Source organism: Pseudochaenichthys georgianus, chromosome 12 (assembly GCF_902827115.2).
Source record: "Pseudochaenichthys georgianus chromosome 12, fPseGeo1.2, whole genome shotgun sequence".
Lineage (NCBI taxonomy): Eukaryota > Metazoa > Chordata > Actinopteri > Perciformes > Channichthyidae > Pseudochaenichthys > Pseudochaenichthys georgianus.
The window spans coordinates 11,926,839-11,943,879 of NC_047514.1; the positions used below are offsets into that span (position 1 = coordinate 11,926,839).

The 17,041-nt window shown below is 40.3% G+C and overlaps 2 protein-coding genes across 2 annotated transcripts; one reads left to right on the top strand and one right to left on the bottom strand.

Moving 5' to 3' along the window:
• Positions 1-5,498: 5,498 nt before the first annotated feature.
• On the top strand, positions 5,499-9,306 carry fut7 (fucosyltransferase 7 (alpha (1,3) fucosyltransferase)). The gene is made up of 3 exons (XM_034096133.1): positions 5,499-5,684; positions 6,822-6,935; positions 7,505-9,306. Exons 2-3 carry the CDS (start codon positions 6,933-6,935, stop codon positions 8,567-8,569), a joined length of 1,068 nt encoding a protein of 355 aa, XP_033952024.1. The 5' UTR covers positions 5,499-5,684; positions 6,822-6,932; the 3' UTR covers positions 8,570-9,306.
• A 156-nt stretch (positions 9,307-9,462) lies between these two features.
• pou5f3 (POU domain, class 5, transcription factor 3) lies at positions 9,463-16,686 on the bottom strand. Its single transcript, XM_034096132.1, has 5 exons — positions 12,226-16,686; positions 12,017-12,128; positions 11,482-11,612; positions 11,031-11,195; positions 9,463-10,908 (listed from the first exon to the last, which is right to left on the bottom strand). The coding sequence occupies exons 1-5, from the start codon at positions 12,973-12,975 to the stop codon at positions 10,642-10,644; spliced, it is 1,425 nt and encodes a 474-aa protein (XP_033952023.1). The 5' UTR covers positions 12,976-16,686; the 3' UTR covers positions 9,463-10,641.
• Positions 16,687-17,041: the final 355 nt, after the last annotated feature.

Genomic DNA, 17,041 nt, shown 5'->3' on the forward strand with positions numbered 1-17,041 from the left:
CAGTACAAGCAGTAGCCAATCAAACCGGGTGTATGTTGGGAGAGCCAGACCGCAGTTATTTCCCATATGTCAACAAAAGGAGGAGAAAATGATCGTGGCGGTAGGGAATCACCCGGTACTCTATGACCAGTCCCTCTTTCAACAAGTCCTCCAACTCATACGACCAAATGGGTCGATTGTTTAAGCCCTTATTACGACCAAATATGTCGTTTGTTCAAGCGCTTAATACGACCTATAATTACGTTTGAAAATTGTCGGCCTCGAGTGCTCCCGTTGAATGCAAACGTTACAGAGGGTTGTTTATTCACAAATAACCCTCTCTGTAAAATCCTAAATTGTAGGATAGTTTGGCCATTAAAACGCTTTATGATTAGATTTCTAGCGAGAAGTATATATTGTACTTTTAGAATCCACGTCCGGTCGATATGTAGGATCTATAGTTTGATAGATATTACGAAGATGATTTGAGGTTTCGTCAGGACAACGTGTATATGCGGCAAGCTTCCATGTAAAGTTACGGGTTGAAAACAGTATTTCCGGTCTCGCCGTTTTCATAATAAAACCAATGATCAAATTATTTAACAGTGATATCTGCACTATTCATCCACTAAAAAAACATCAGTTTATCCTAGTTAATTATACGACATTAATTGGTTTAAATTGTGTACAATGCTTTTGTGTTTTTCCCATAGGTTTTTCTCTTTCGATTCTGAGAGACACATTTCTTTTTTCAGAGGTTTTGATAGGCTAAAATCACGCCGCAATGCACGTCTGGATTGGTGTTTATGTGATATGAAATCGGAAAACATTAAAAAAAAAAATAATAATACTTTATTCCGAGTGTTCTTGCTTTTCTCTTTGAAAGTCATCACATAACGGCATTGTAATACACGGTTCGGCTGCATTAAATATTAAAGATCTGCCGTAGATATGTATTTATAGAGCCCTGATCAGAAGACCTTTTGACAAACTGGAAGAGATGCCGCCAAAACTGAATACGTGACGTGGACCATAAATATATCAACAATTAAACAACATCTTCCATTTCTTTTCACACAATACGTCTCCTTGCAGTATCAACACTAATTCGGCTGACTTTTATATTTGATCCAATTAGTAGATAGTCTGTATTTACACCATAACGGTGCACAGCTGATAGAAAGGGACTTTTTTGTAGTTTTTAAAGATATTACTGATTTTCTGAACTACCTTTCCAACTCCTCATGCAGTTGACTGTTACAGGTCTATACAGGTTCATGGTACAATGCATAAGCTTCACATCGAGAGACTGAAACTGTATTTTCCTTTACCGTTCTGTTTTAAACTCACAATAAAGTGAATAGTCATATTATGTACGATATTATTATGTTTTATTAACTAGACCACTGGTCTAAACCGCACCTCCTAGTGGTTAAAGCACGTTATTGAATGTAGTTGTTGAATAAGTTATATTTATTTAGTTATTGATGAAAACATTTAAATATTAAGAGTAGCCTACATACAAAATAGGGGTCAATGATAGAAATATAGAATGGAAAATATCTAGAAGATACTGTAGTGATCTCTACAATAAAACAGTTTAGTGCAGGACGTCCAAAGATATTAACAGGAGGATGTGCAAAACAGACAAACTGATAAGGCTGAATTTTACTCAGGTGTAACTAAAGTCTGATTTAAGGGTTGTTTATATTTCACATCATTAATCAGAATCTGCAAAGTAACAACAATTAATGTAGTAGAGTAAAAATACCAGGTTAACCTCTGAATTGTAGTGGAGTAGAACAAAGTAGTACATGCTGCTGTAACAAAAACATTTCCCAACTTGGGATCAATAAAGTATCTTATCTTAAGATGATCGATGGCTACTGCAATATTTGCTAAATGTGCATCTGAACCTTGACAAGTGCATGTTTCAGGCTTATCAATTAACAACAGGAGGGGTCACAGACATAAGACCAGCTGTCATGTGGTATTAATGCTGCCCATTATGGACACAAGCAATTTTCACCCATGTATTAATTATATGTTTTAAATTTCATAACACCAATGTGTTTCGTGTCCCCTAAACCTCCAGGGATGTAGTTTAATACTGGCAACTTCTAATTGTGGGAAATACGAAAACGTCTTTTAAAACTACATTTCCCAGTAGAGACGTGCCATAGAACATGTTGCGAAACACACAATAGCCAGCAAGTGTAATTCTGGGGGGGGGAGTGCCGGGCTGGACCCGTCCAAGTCCAGTTTTGGATAGTCTGGCGTGGTTCCATTCCATTTCAAAGAGCTTTGACGCTCAGCGTAACTTTGTCGCACTGCCACTCCAATATCCAATCACAGAGCTTGAGGGCTAATCACGGGGTTTGTAAAGCAAGGCGGATGTTGTAGTCCCAAACGATAGCTGGGGATTCTGGGTAGTGTAGTGTCTTCGGAAACTCTGTAGTGTCTAAACTCCGAAAAAACAATTTGTTTCTCCGAATCGAAGGTTAAAAACACAAAAGCATTGTACACAATTTAAACCAATCAATATTGTGTAATTAACAAGGATAAACTGATGTTTTTTAGTGGATGAGTAATGGAGATATCACTGCGTAATCATTTGACAGTGTGGGGAATACTTCCGGTTTTATTATGAAAACTTCGAGACCGGAAATACTGTTTTCACCCACGCTAACTTTACATGGAAGTTGCCCCATATACAGTAGCCTACACGTTCTCCTGGCGAGACCTCAAATCATCTTCGTATATCTATCAAACTGTAGATCCTACACATCCACTGGACGTGGATTATAAAAGTACAATATACACTTCTCGCTAGAAATCTAATAAAAAAGCATTTTAATGGCCAAACTATTCCACAATTTAGGATTTTCCAGAGAGGGTTATTTGTGAATAAACGACCCTCCGGAGCGTTTGCAATCGACAGGAGTATGTTGTTTCTTACACGACCACTAGAGGGGCTACACTTTAAAACGTGTCTCTGGGTCGTATTTAGCTGCTGAACAATCGACCTATATGGTCGTTTTTTGTAGGAGGACAGGCTGCCCTCTTTACATACAGGGATACAAACTGGAGGAGCCAGGCATGGGGGGAGGTGGTAGGTTTTCGCTTGTTTGGGGAGTTTATATCCAGTGTACTTCGTTTGAATGGACAGCTAGCAAGCATAGACAGTATATTTAGCCAGCATGGATGTAGCATGAGTGCTTTGCTTTGTATGTCCGGGGCGGGACATTCATGTTGTTGGTCGGGCTGCTCGCGTTGACTCCCCAAGCTCAAGACACGCCGCCGTGTGTAGGCTCCAAACGATAGCTGGGGATTCTGGGTAGTGTAGTGTCTTCTGCCATCCTTTACTCCGAAAAAAGATTTGTTTCTCCGAATCGAAGGAGAAAAATACAAAAGCATTGCAAACGAATGCCGTGCTTCCATGAGCGTCCATAGAAGCATATGGACATCCCGGAAAGCTGAAAATGGACGCTAAGCCCCCCCCACCTTGCGTTGAAAATTGACTCTTAGGCCCCCCCCCCCCCTTGCGTTGGAAAAAACCGACACAGGGGACTTGACATAACGTCAACATAGGCCGACCTGGGAGTGAGGATGTGTTGGCTGATTAAGCAGCTGTGGAATGAATGTATGCAGTCTTCCTGAAAGAACTTGCACTGAGCTTCATTTGTCAGCAAGGTTAAACGGTTTACTTTGAAAAACAACATAGCTGTAATGTATCCCTATTGTTCTTAACTTCGGGGTTTATTAATAAGGAAGTAAGTATGGACAAAGCTCAAGTTGGTCTAATCTGTTCTTTACCAAAGAAATACTAGATAGTTCCACATGGTTGATTCTGAGGAGGAAACATCTCTCTTAGAGGTATGCAAACTATGAGAAGGCTAAAATGGTAACAAATAAACATAGCAATTGCTTTAGGATTATAAAGGTTGCTAGGAGGGGTTTTCATGTGGGAGATTGACGTGAGCTAAGATTACATCACATGTCAGATGTATTCAGAAACAACAGCAACAACCTCATCAAACAGGACGTTTTGTTTATTTTTGATTGGTTCCCAGGGCTGAATACGATGAAAGAAAGGTGATATCTTTAATTGAACTATCCTATTTACTAAATTACTTTAATTAGCCTCATACAATATGAATCCAATTTGTGGATTCCTCAGCACTGAGTCACAGGTGACTTTCACTCACACCCTTATGATTACCTCGCTTGTGCGTCCTCTCTATGCAATTACCTTTTTCAAAAACCGACACAGGGGACTTGACATAACGTCAACATAGGCCGACCTGGGAGTGAGGATGTGTTGAATCAGCTCATCACGGGCTTCCTGCTAACCTACATTCACCTCAATCTCAGCAGCCAATCACTGTGCTACAGCCAAACTTTAAAATGGTTCTCCTCTCTCCTGCAGTCAGCTGTGATTTCAGGTGTTCATGCTGCTGACCACCTCCTCCCCATCCACCTGCTTTCATCACATCCAGTGCCAGGAGAGCTAATCCAAAGACCTCATCACACCTCCTCTTCATCCGATCTCCTCATCAAATCCAGATCTTCAGCATCATCACCAGTGTCTAGAAGAGAGGGGGCATCTGCGGAAGGGTGTGGAAAAGCAATGAAAGGGCCTGGGAACAAAAGATTGTGGCAACACAATACTGCCCTCTTGTGGTCCTTTAGTATACAAATATACATTTAAACCGAATAAACATGGCAGAAATGTAATCTGCTATGTAGGATTTGGATTGTTCCTTAAGTATTCATAAGTCTTTAGTATGCTTGATTTAAGCTAATTATTATTTATAAAAGTGATGATGTCATTTATTAATATAACATTTTATTTTGGTTGTGCAAATTCCCATTGATGATACATCTGCTTATTCATTTCTTAACATTAGCATGGCTGATGTGAGTGGCACCTGCTTTCTTAAATGTCTCAGAGGCACGTGTACTTAAATCAAACTTTTCAGTGTTTTTAGCTTTTATTTTTTTCCACAGACAGCACAGCTGAATTTTGCTGCTCAGTCTGTATGAAACATTTACATTTGAGATATGAGATCATTTATTTCCAATCATATTTTTACACTTCAAATGTATCACTTTTAAAGACAAGGAGAAAACAATCAACCACAGAAACTATAATCAAAAGGGTAAAAACCCTGAACCAACCATGCATAAAGTATTACAAAAATAAACATATGTTACCATTCACTGCCTCTGCCACACACATCAATGCTCTTTGTGGGAATAAAAAAAGGGCATCAAACTTGTACATGCATATACTTTGATATGTTAACCTCTACAATGTAGCAACACGATGATGAATCATTGCTTTGTGCTTATTCTTGTGTAACCTTTTAAATCCTGTTGTACTTATTCTTTCCCATGTCGCAAACACCCCCTGAATGGTTGTTCTCCATTTTTAAAAACAGCAGGGAGCAGATAAGTGTACATTTCACCAAAAAGTAGGAGTTTAAGGGGGTGTGGAAGAAAAAGGAGGGGTTGCACGATGCTCGTCATCTGAACTCATGTTCCACAATATTTAGAAAACCACACCTCAGCTTCCTTTAAAAGGGGCTGTGTTTTTGATTTTAAAGCACTTCAAGCTCATGATAATTGTCATACCAGCGGTGACCAAAGACGGTATCAGTGCTGACTGAGGACGGAGGACAGGCCGTTCATCTCTTGATCAGGTTAGTGTTGTATTCATAAATTGTGTTTTATGGCATGCCCTTTGCACCTTGTAGCCTAACGCTGTACAAAAACCACTGAGGCAAAGTGCCATTGCCAACATCGATCTTTCACCACATCCTGTTCACAGTTTGTCTTAAAACGTATAACTATGGAGGGTAACTTAAAAGGAATTATATCATTCATATTTAAAGGCTTTATCTCTTAATCTCTCACCTTCGCTGGAAAATGTTCTGGTTATGATATTCTACTTTTCAGTTACAAAACACCTTTAACGTTTATTCTTTAAAGTAAAGATTTCGGCTTCAAAAGAAAATAATTAAATAACTGGGCAGTTTGTTTTTATATCAAATGATGTAAGGCAAGGCAAGTTTATTTATATATCACTTTTCAACACGATGCAATTCAAAGTGCTTTACAAAAAACGAAAGACATTAAGAAAATGGCATTTAAAATCAGTCATTAAAAATAAAAGCTAATAAAATAAACATAAATAGAAAAAATACATGGATAAAAGTTACAGTGCAGTCTAAGATATGAATAGTTCAATTAAAAGCAGCGACAAAAAGAAAAGTCTTCAGCCTGGATTTAAAAGTAGTAAGAGTAGATATTCTTGATATGGTTTAAGCTGCGGTGCTTCTGTTGTGCCAATGTATGGTTCTTTCCCTTATTTTATGATGCAGCCAGGATGCTCTTAAAAGGTGTTTTGTATTGAGATAGTGGGAGAGGTATGTGATGAAAGCTTTGTTTAGAGGTATTAGTTAATTCCACAGGTTGAAATTATACGAGTATTCATTAGTTCCTCGTGTGCACACTGTTCAGTTAATGGTATTTTTCCTTTTTATAATGTTCTTTCCAAAGAGGAAACTACAGCAATGAGGCTAGATACTTTTAGGACTGGATAACTGGAGTAGGATTCAATAAGCAAATAAATCATCAATCTAAATGTTTTCCACATATATATGTATTGAATTATTTTCTATCCCTCCTAAGACATTAAAGAAAGTATTGACAAATGATTAAATGTTTGTCTTTAAGTGGTGACTGACTGGGTGATGATATCAATGGATAGATGTTAATTTAGTTTCGACTAGAGCACTTATAACTCTTTCAAATATATTCACTTTTTGTTCATATAGAGAAAAGGAAGCATATACTTCCTCTTGATTGAGCAGAAAGCTGTCATGTTGTCTGGTTTGAGAGGGAGGTCGTGATTCTTCTTCATACGGGGAGTCACAGCTGAGGACCTAATGGTAAGTCCTCGTTACAAATCTCATCAGAGGATTACATCACAGACATGGAGTATATTTGGAAGGAAGTAGTTAATACAATATGTTTTTCCTGTTTAGGCTAAAGCATACTTTTTTTTGCCAGGGAGGACTCTTACTCTCTTCTGTTATTGAGCTACATGGTGCAATTTAATCAAATGAATCTTATTTAGTCACATTATATTATTTTCAGTCTATTCAGTAAAACATTTGAGTCTTTGTATTCTTGGTATGTTAAATATGTCCTAAATGCTAAATTGGTTTCCATACATACCTGTGCAAAGATAGAAATCAATTAGCACATTTAAAAGAATTATGAGGAAATTCACAGATTGATTTTAAATGATTTGCTTCAGCAATGATTTGTATATATTATGGAAATAAATCAGAAGGAAAGGTACATCAACATTGCTCAACAGAGCAGCACACTTTACAAAAAATGGTTAGTTGTGATGTTAAGTATATGATTTGTAATGATTAGATTTAAACCTGCAAAAGTACGCGAAAAAACCACGGTTCTCCTTTACAATCCTACTTCATTTCTTTTGCAACAGGGGTGTTACAACACTAAGAAGACTGGGCTCGGCTCAATGAAGAAGTGCCTCTTCCTCCTCTCCTTTCTCTGTGTTTTACCGCTGTGTCTTCTCAATGCATGGTGGAGAAGATTTCCGGCCCAGACAGCTGTAAATCCTTCCAGCTTCCGTAACATCACGATCCTGCTGTGGCATTGGCCCAACGGCAAGTCGTCGTCCCTGAAGAGGGACACGTGCTGGGATCTCTATCGTATCTCTCGCTGTAGACTGGTGGACCAGCGCTCCTTGTTCCCCTCCGCTGATGTGGTGGTGTTCCACAACAGAGAGCTGGCACTGGGCCACCAAAAGCTGCCCCTTGACCTTCCACGACCACAGGGCCAGAGGTGGGCCTGGATGTCCCTGGAAGCCCCTATTCACAATGGAAAGTTGCATCAGTATGCAAATATATTCAACATGACCATCAGCTATAGGAGAGATGCTGATGTCACTATTCCATACGGCCAGCTGCTACCAAAGGAGGCTGAAGGACATCTGGTGGACAATGTCCCTCTCAATAAGAGCTCCTTGGCCTGTTGGGTGGTCAGCAACTACAGAAAGCACCACAAGAGAAGCAAAGTGTACCAAGAGCTAAAGGCAGTAGTTCCTGTGAAGGTTTACGGACGTTGGACCGAGACACCTCTTTCCCAAAATGCCCTCTTACCGACAATCTCTCGCTGCTTCTTCTACTTGGCTTTTGAGAACTCAATCAGCAAAGATTACATCACAGAAAAACTGTGGAGGAATGCTTACCAAGGTGGCGCGGTGCCTGTCGTCCTGGGACCCCCGTTAGGCGACTACAAATCTGTGGCTCCACCTAATTCTTTTATCCACGTCGATGAGTTTGCATCAGTCAAGGACTTAGGAGAGTATCTACAGCAGCTTGCAGAGGACAAGAAACGCTACAGTGACTATTTCACTTGGAAACATCAGTGGACAGTAAAGTTGTACAAAGACTGGAGGGAGAGACTGTGTAAGATCTGCTCACATTATAACAGCTTACCTCAGGAGAAAGTTTACTCCAATCTAGAGGCCTGGGTCAAGGGCTAATAACACTTGAGCTTGCATATACATAGTTAATGTGTAATTTATCACATTTTTGGAGGATTAGCATCCTTGAGATTTCAGGAAAACCCTTTTTTAAGGGCACTTTGGAAACATGCTTATTCACTGTGAGCACCTACCGAACACAACTTACATTAACTATTTCATACTAAGAATGACCAAGTGAAATAAGTCCCCATTGATATCCGTAGCTCTTTTTATCAAACACCTGACCTCCCTGGAGTAAAATGGATTTAAGTTTGTTGGAGCTGTGCTGTTTAGCAGTTCTCCTCTTTAAACTCATGTACAAGCACAAAGGTTACTGTAAAGAACACCGACGCACTTCAATGTAATTGAAAAACAAAAGCATTATGGTTTATGTCTGGACACCGTTAAGGGCTTTAAAAACACATTCAAAAATTAAATAAGTAAACGAGTGTGGATAAAGTATCTGTAAATGTAAAATAGTTACATATTGTACTCAAAACAGAAACATGTGAACCATTTGATCTCAATTAAAGTCAAATTAGCTTGAGTGTGCTCTATTCTACTGGAGAGAAAGCTTGGAATATCCATGAACTACACTGTAAATATTTTAGTAGGGCTGCATTATTCAAAAGGCTAGCCCGTTGTTGAAGTATTTGGGCTTGGAGATGTCTGAGACTTTTTTTAAATATGTTTTGTCTGGTTTCATGTCCAACTTCCCTTTCCAAATTAAAAGATGGTTTGCTTAATGAATACATTATGAATGAGTCTCATTGCAGGACACTCCCTGAATTACTTATCTATATAAAGCTCTGCTTCCTCAAACTGATGCAAAACAAGAGGTTTTACCGCAAAACTACCTCGTTAAAAAAAATATATGTAAAAATCAGTACTGGACATATTCAACACATGGAATGTTTGAACAAAGTCAGTTTTACTAGATTTGATGCATTTAAGGTTGAGGTCGTGTGGGTTGAAAACATTTTAGCATAGCTACCAAGTCAATAAATTACATTTTAAACCATTGACAATCTGTTGAGGAAATGTTGCAGAAAATCCCAGTAAGCGTGTAGCAAGTTTGATTTCACGTTGGTAATATCAAAGTAAAAATCAATCCTGAGGCAATAATCCACACTTAGATCATTCTGGGTTGAACGGATTGGTGACATTTAATGTCTTCATGTACTCAAATTACAGTCTTTAGAGTAAAAAATATCTTCTTAAAACAATACCAGTCAAAAACACCAATTGGCATCCAAATTTAACTTTTGGTATAAAATGTAATTCAACATTCCATTAACATAAAAATCATTTACAATAATAAAAAAAAGAAAAGTTTTGAGGTATTGAAATACACTATAAAAGCAAAATTAATCACTTCAATTCACCTGAGATGAGAAAATATGGAATTGTGCAATTGGCAGATAAGCAGCAATGAAACTTGAGAATAGCAAATCATTTATCAAGTTCCTTCAAAACATTACCATGAGTCTCACAGCCTCAGTCATAAGGCCATAATCTATTGGTATACAAATGTGGAAATATTAAAAGAGATATATTAAACATTACAAAAGCATCTTTGTGCAAAAATTATGGAAAATTCCATTTCAATGACTGCTCTATTCAGAAGTATTGCACAAATATTGACCAGAAAGACTGATTTTCGGTCCAAATCTCCCTTTTATAACTCAGATCTAAACTCATTCGCATCACAGAAAACCACCCAGGATCAGATCTTTTACCATTATTCTTAAAAAGGCAATGGTAAAAGCCTATGGAATAAATTGCAATGCATTATCCAACCACACGAAAACAATCAAAAGGCACATTCAGTTAAAATGTCTTAGTTTTAAGTCAAAGCCGTTGCCGGAACTAAGGTTGTTGATCTTGGCACTTCATGTCTGACATTACAAACAGTAATTGGGATATACTTTGAACCATCTAAAAGTTGGAAGAGCCTCTAAACTGAGTGTTTTTATCCCAAGACGTGCCAATGCATTTGGTTGATTGGGTTACTGTTTACTAGACTTCTTCTTGGACAGAGAGGCTTGGGTGGGCAATCTGTGGTTATGTCTGGGACTACATGAACACTTTTATCCAGTCAGGTGACTAACCAGTCCGTGGTGCAGGCCCTGTTTCAAGATGTCGGGGCGGTGCAGCTGGGGCATGTAAAGTGTGGGAGGAGGGGCGCCTCCTAGCTGGTAGCTGGAAAGGGGGTAGCCCTGGCCTGGAATGGGGGAGTGGGCCATGTTCAGTGGGGAAGGACTCTGCTCGTAGTACTGGCCATCACACTCTTCGTCTAGTGGCACAGCCAGGCGCTTTCCTTTCTGTCTTCGGTTGCAGAACCACACACGTACGACCTGACAGGAAACAAGTGTCTTTTAAAAATGTGACTCAGCTTTATAAAAATAAATAAATAAATAAACACGCTTCTATAAAAACAAAAAAAGGCAATTGGCATAACTTTCACAGCTGTACTTACATCTCTCTCCAGACCCAGGTCGTCTGAGATGTGAGTGATCTCCTGGGTGTTTGGCTTCGGACACTTAACAAAGTAGGTCTCAAGAGCAGAGCGCACTGCTCCCTCCAGACTGGTCCTCCTCTTCCTCTTTCTGGTGTCAACAAATACTCGCTCAATCTTGTACATCTGAAGAATCAAAGCATGCTAGTAAGGGTTGATGCAGTAATGAATACAACCAAATTAAGCTTTGTAAGCTCCATGTTCTCAAAAGATGGCTCCCCCACTTGGTGCACATCATAGAGGTTTTATGGCCACTAGGTGGCATTTTACATTTCACAAGAGTAGAGGGCCTTGATTCAGGTTAACTCAGCAGGAAGTTAGCAAGGCCTGAATAGACCAAGGATCCCATGAAGCTTAGTGATCTTCTGTTGTCTTGTAAACTAGTCGGCAGATGTCAAAGTATAGCACTTACATCCTGGGGATTGTCTGAGGTCTCTGCCTCATTCAGCCATCTCTGAAGAAGGGGTTTCAGCTTGCACATGTTCTTGAAGCTCAGCTGCAGAGCCTCAAAGCGGCAAATGGTCGTCTGGCTGAACATCTTACCTACATGTACAAAAAATAACATTAGAGCACAAGTTGAAAAAAGGATCATGGCCCAAAAGTTGAAAGACGAAACTTGACAAAATGGAGATTCAACTATGCAAAAGTCTCAATCCTTCTCAGGATAGTATACACAAACTTGTATACACAGCATTGACCAAACTCTTTTTAGTGATTTATATATACAGAATATAATAAGTGTGAATCTCCATAACACTCAAATGCAGACAGTGGGCCCAACTAGGCTGACATAGACTTTGTTCTTGGATTGACCATAATGACACAAAATTAAGACCATATCTCGGATTTGCACTTCCTGGTGCTGACCATTATATGTAGGATATGACAATAAATAATTATAAACTTTAAACGGTGGTTAATTATCTCTTTATGGTTGCCATACTTACCATAAAGGTTTCCTAGGGCAAGACCGACATCAGCTTGGGTAAAACCCAATGTTATGCGCTTGTGTTTCAGCTCCTTTGCAAACTGCTCTAGTTCTTCTGTTGAAAGATTCTCCTGAAGAAAACAATAGATTACATTAATACCCAATGTGATCCACAAGTAAACTGTATTTATAAAATAGATTCAGTCCATATTCAGTTAATGCTTTTACCTCCTCAGAGTCGCTGCATCCACCGCTGGAGGACCCACTGCTCCTAGTTGAAGAGGCCGGGTTCTGCGTCTGCGGCCCGGCGGAGGCCTGGGTTGTGTTCACGCTGAAAAACGAGTTTTCCGGAAGCCCGTTGCTTGGGGGTGAGGGGGACATGGAGGGTGAAGATGCCGAGGATGTCGAGGGATTTTGATTATTGCTGGCGGGCGGTGTGATGTGGTTGATGCCGGGCCAGAAGGAGGGGTTCCAGGCCGGGTAGAAAACTCCATGGGACATGGCAGCAGAGGCTGCTGATTGGTACTGCTGAATCTTAACCTCCGTGGAGTAATCATCGCTGTCCTTCTCAATCTTTATTGCGGGGAGTTTAATCTGCTCCCGTGTCTCGGCTATGGGGGGACTCAGGTTTAAAGGCTGGGTAGCTGCTGTTGCCCCGGGTACCTGGCCGGTGTACTCGGGAGCAGCGAAGGGAAACCAATGCTTGGTTTGCCCAAAATCTCCGGCCTGCAGGTCGGATCCCCTGTAGTCCCCATTGACGGATGGGAAAGGGAAAAAGGTCTGCGCAGAAGCCGATGTGAAGCCACTGTAGGCGGACTTGTTGTAGAGGAGACTCGGGTCTGTCAGGACACCGTGGGGAAGCTGGAACGGCCCACCGCTGCCCAAACCTTCATGACCCAGCAGCTGGCCGCAATGGTTGGCCCGGCTGAAGTCATACGGACGGATTTGGCTTTCCGGACTATGCGATCTTTCAGACATCTTCCAAACAGCGTAAAAAGTATATAAAAGCGAACGTCCAAAATTAAAACTTGGAATAAGTCAGTGGCGACTGATTATAAACCACCCGCTTCACGTATACGCACACACCAATGAAGGATGGTGTAGGAAAAGCACTCCAGGGGGGAAAAACCGGCGAAAAGTCCGTTTCTGGTGATATTGTCCGAAAAGTGTAGGTCTGGGCAGTTGAAGTTTTGGTGCTACATAACCACCAATACGCCTACGGCCTACTCCACCAAGTTGTTTTAACACTACTGCACTTAACTCACCTTCAAGCTCAAATGCCCCTCTCCTTCCCCTGCTCCACAGGTTTTCCTAATCACAGCTGCGGGTGTTGGGGGATCACCTCATCTCTTCGCCCATTGGCTGGCGTAGACAATTGGCCATAGCTGATGGTGAATTTGTGAATGACCTTGATTCACCCTAAAGTAGTGGGCGTGTTTTCAAATAAACATCCAGCCCTTTGGGCTGCAGATTTACAATGTTTTTCTGTTTCTTAGCAAATGTAAAACTCATTACGTGCAATTTAAAACCATTACATAAACAAATATTAATAATTCAACAGTTTTAGTCAGAATATTAACATTGCTAAGGCACGGGTCAGTGTTCCTTTAAATACATATTGTAACACTATCATTTGCTCACCTCATACATGAATTATAAAGCTCAGTTTGTTTAACTTATTCCCCTTTAAGGAGATGGCTTTGATATTAAAATCCCTGTCATTCAGACCTGCATTTATTTTAATCACTAACATCTAAACCAAATGAAATGAACTGACATTGAAATCCTGAATAATTGAGACAAAAGAAAGGCACTTAATGAATCTGGCAACATAAAGTTGTTAAACAAACAATAACAAGTGCCAGGCTATTTATTCTGTTAAGAACATTGTATCAGCTCATACACAAATAAATAAACTGGAGGAAAAACAATGTATGATAATGCACTGGAAATGACTTCAACGTTCTTTAATAGAAATAACGAGATAAGCAGGGTGACATGTACACCCATGAAAGTGTTGTTGTGAAGCTTGATTTCGGAGAAGTTGGTCAGAAGAACATGATGGCATGATGACGACTCAATCTTTTAACCAGCTGAGTTGCTGGGTGTGTTACATCTTCTTACTTTGTTGATGCTACTGGAAACAGGAATAACACTATTTTTTACATTAGATAGGCCTAAAGCAGATTTATTTTTGCACTTTTAAAAAAGGAAAACACGATTTCTGTCTGATGAATATTTATTTTAAGTTAGAGTCCAACGTGGATGATACTGTGACATTGTGGCTACTCTTTATTGCTATTCTTTCCATTGCCAAACTATAAATGGTGGAATACTAGTGACTGAATCGTAAAACCACCGACAGCATTCAGGTGAACTTCTCCCATTAACCCTTGATCGATGGTCGTTCAGAGAGCCTGTATGGCGGAGCACTGCTACAGATGCGCACCCCCAGCGCGAGTCGTTGGCCGCAGATTGCGGCAGGAAGACACACTGCGGGGAGGGAGAGGGGGGGCCATTGTACGAGCTGGCCCCGGGGCACCCTGTGGATTTCAGATCCCGAGTTGCGATGGTCGACCATTAGCTCCTTTTCAGATTCGAACAATAAGTCTCAACCCTTTGATTCCGCCCAACACCCATCACCTCCCCCGCCTGTCTTCTGAAACAAACACCAGGCTGAAGTATCGCCCTGGTCTGCAGGTCCGGGGTTCACTGTGGTGGGCCAATACTATGGCACCCAGTCTGATATATAGCCTAAAGGTCCAAAACTGCTAGGAGGCAGGTGCAATAACCAATCTGTGTTTGAATATCTCTTACTCCTTTTGAGATGAAAAGCCATCATATTCATAATGGAAGCATGTCGATAGAAAATGTGCTCAATGTTTTTGCCTTGAGGCCCCTTAAAAATAAGTGATACCTCACTCGTAGACAGTTTAATTAAAACAATGATGTTAGTATTGCTGATTGGGCTGTTTAATTGTTTATCAAAGGTAGTTTAGAGAAACTATTTCACAGGAAGATGAGGAACAGACAAGTAAAAAATCATTAGTTAAGAGATACAAGTGTTTGTATTAATAGTGTAAGGTAAGACTAGGAAAAGAAAGCCTTTTCAAAGGGAATAAACGTCAGCTCAAAAACAAGAGTGAGTCAATTGAAATCAGCAAAAGCTCTGATAAAAGAAACTTTAAAGAATGGATTTAGAGAATACAGAATATAATCAATGTCTTTTTTTCTGACACTACCAAGAGATTAGCTCTCTCTCTTCTCCTTAGATATAAAGTGTTGTAGGCCCGGGATCGGGGAGCTGTAAGAGCCTGGTCAATAGCTTAAAAGACATCAAACTCCAACGATACAAGCATTGTCCTGGGCCATGGACTTGGGAGTATAATTGTCATGCAAAAGACAGACAGCAAGAGAGATAGTAGACTTCAGGCAATGCTTCAGAGAGAAAGGGACAGCAGCACAGAGCTCTCAGGGTGTCCAAAGGAGGGAGGGGAGGGGGGTCTCAGTGTTGAATAGCTCAGTACAGTGAGGAGATGTGTGAGGGGAGTATCTGGGGATTGGGTTGAAAACCCCCCAGATGTCTCAGATCTTGCCTTTAGTTCTTTTAAGTGGCCTCTTCAAGACACCTCGAGAGATGTGTTTGCGGTGCAGGTCTCGTCACAGAGGCAGAGAGAAAGTTACACATAAAAGAAGGCCTGTTGATGCAGCAGTAGAAGCACCCGTGTGAATATGTTGGACACCTAGTCACACCAGTAGATACAAACATATCTTGAGTGATGAAAAAAGTATCATATTATAGCCTATATATATTGCTCATTTAAATGAGTGTTCCTCTTCATTTTAACGTCTTCGAAACATCACTGCAGGCAGCGTTCAAAGAAAAGGCCTCTATGGGCGTGTGTGTGATATTTGACTCAGAGGTGCTGCTGCTCTTTAATGAACGACCGCTCATGCTAAAATAAGCGTGTTGAATGTGAGATCTGAACTGTGGTCCACTTTTTCTAAAGATCTTGCTGTAGCCGGGACATTTCGTATTTGTATGACACAAACCCTGATCTTCATTCAGGATGTACTTCTCATTTTTGCCCCGTTGTCGATGTGTGTTTCATTCAGCATTTTGCCAATAAAAATACTGTCTTCTTCTGGAAAAGACAAGTTTTTTTAATAACACAAATCTACATCCAGATTGTTGGCTCTATTGTAACTGTTGCATTAAGATACATTTGTGCAGCACAAACGTCTCCCACAAACAAGTCTGATGGCTTTTTGATTTTCTTCCCAAACGGCCCTGCCTTTGATACCGACATTCACAGACCTTACACCCACCCAGGTTTTTATCCGAGGGCCAATGGCTGCCTTCCTTCCACTGTCCTCGGCACAAAGGTATTTTAATGGCCCATTGGCATGTGGCTCAATAGAGACAGGAGACTGACCCATCCCCTCCCCGATTCACGGACATGCAACCACAAACACAAAAGCTACATGGAGGTCACTTTCTGGGTGTAGTCGTTTGTGTCCTGAAAGTAAAACAAGGTTAAACAGGATAACCTAAAATAGAGATAGTAAGTCAGAGACAGTCTGAGGCAGAGGTGACACCAACTGTGTCTCCATGTGGTGAAAGGTGTAAGTGGCAGCAGAGTTTATAAGAACAGGAAATGCTAATCCAGTGCATTGTGACTATATGATTCAGCGAGACTAAATATATATCTTTATGTCTCTTACTTCCCTAATTCTGACAAGAAAAGGAAGAGGGGGGGGGGGGGGGGGGGGGGGGACAGACTTGCTCAATAAAGTGGAATTGATAATATTTCTAGTTAAATTGCAAAAAATGTTTTGAAAATTGCTCAAAGAGGAGACCTCTCTCTTTTAACCCTATGACTTTTTTTTTTACCGTCTTTATTTTCCACATTGGAGAAATCATCCCACACTGTCTGAGGGCATCCCAGCAGGAATTTATAATAAAGTTTTTGTTGATTTTCCTTAAAGACAAAAACAGATTCTATTATTTATCTTGGTTTCAATAATTGGTTAGGCTTTAATG

What these genes read in the sequence shown, in the direction of transcription:
- pou5f3 (XM_034096132.1), bottom strand. Translation starts at nt 12,975, where the DNA reads ATGTCTGAAAGATCGCATAGTCCGGAAAGCCAAATCCGTCCGTATGAC. An exon ending in GATGCAGCGACTCTGAGGAG is followed by an intron (nt 12,129 to 12,225) that starts GTAAAAGCATTA and finishes TGTTTTCTTCAG; the next exon opens with GAGAATCTTTCAACAGAAGA. An exon ending in ACCTGGGTCTGGAGAGAGAT is followed by an intron (nt 10,909 to 11,030) that starts GTAAGTACAGCT and finishes GTTTCCTGTCAG; the next exon opens with GTCGTACGTGTGTGGTTCTG.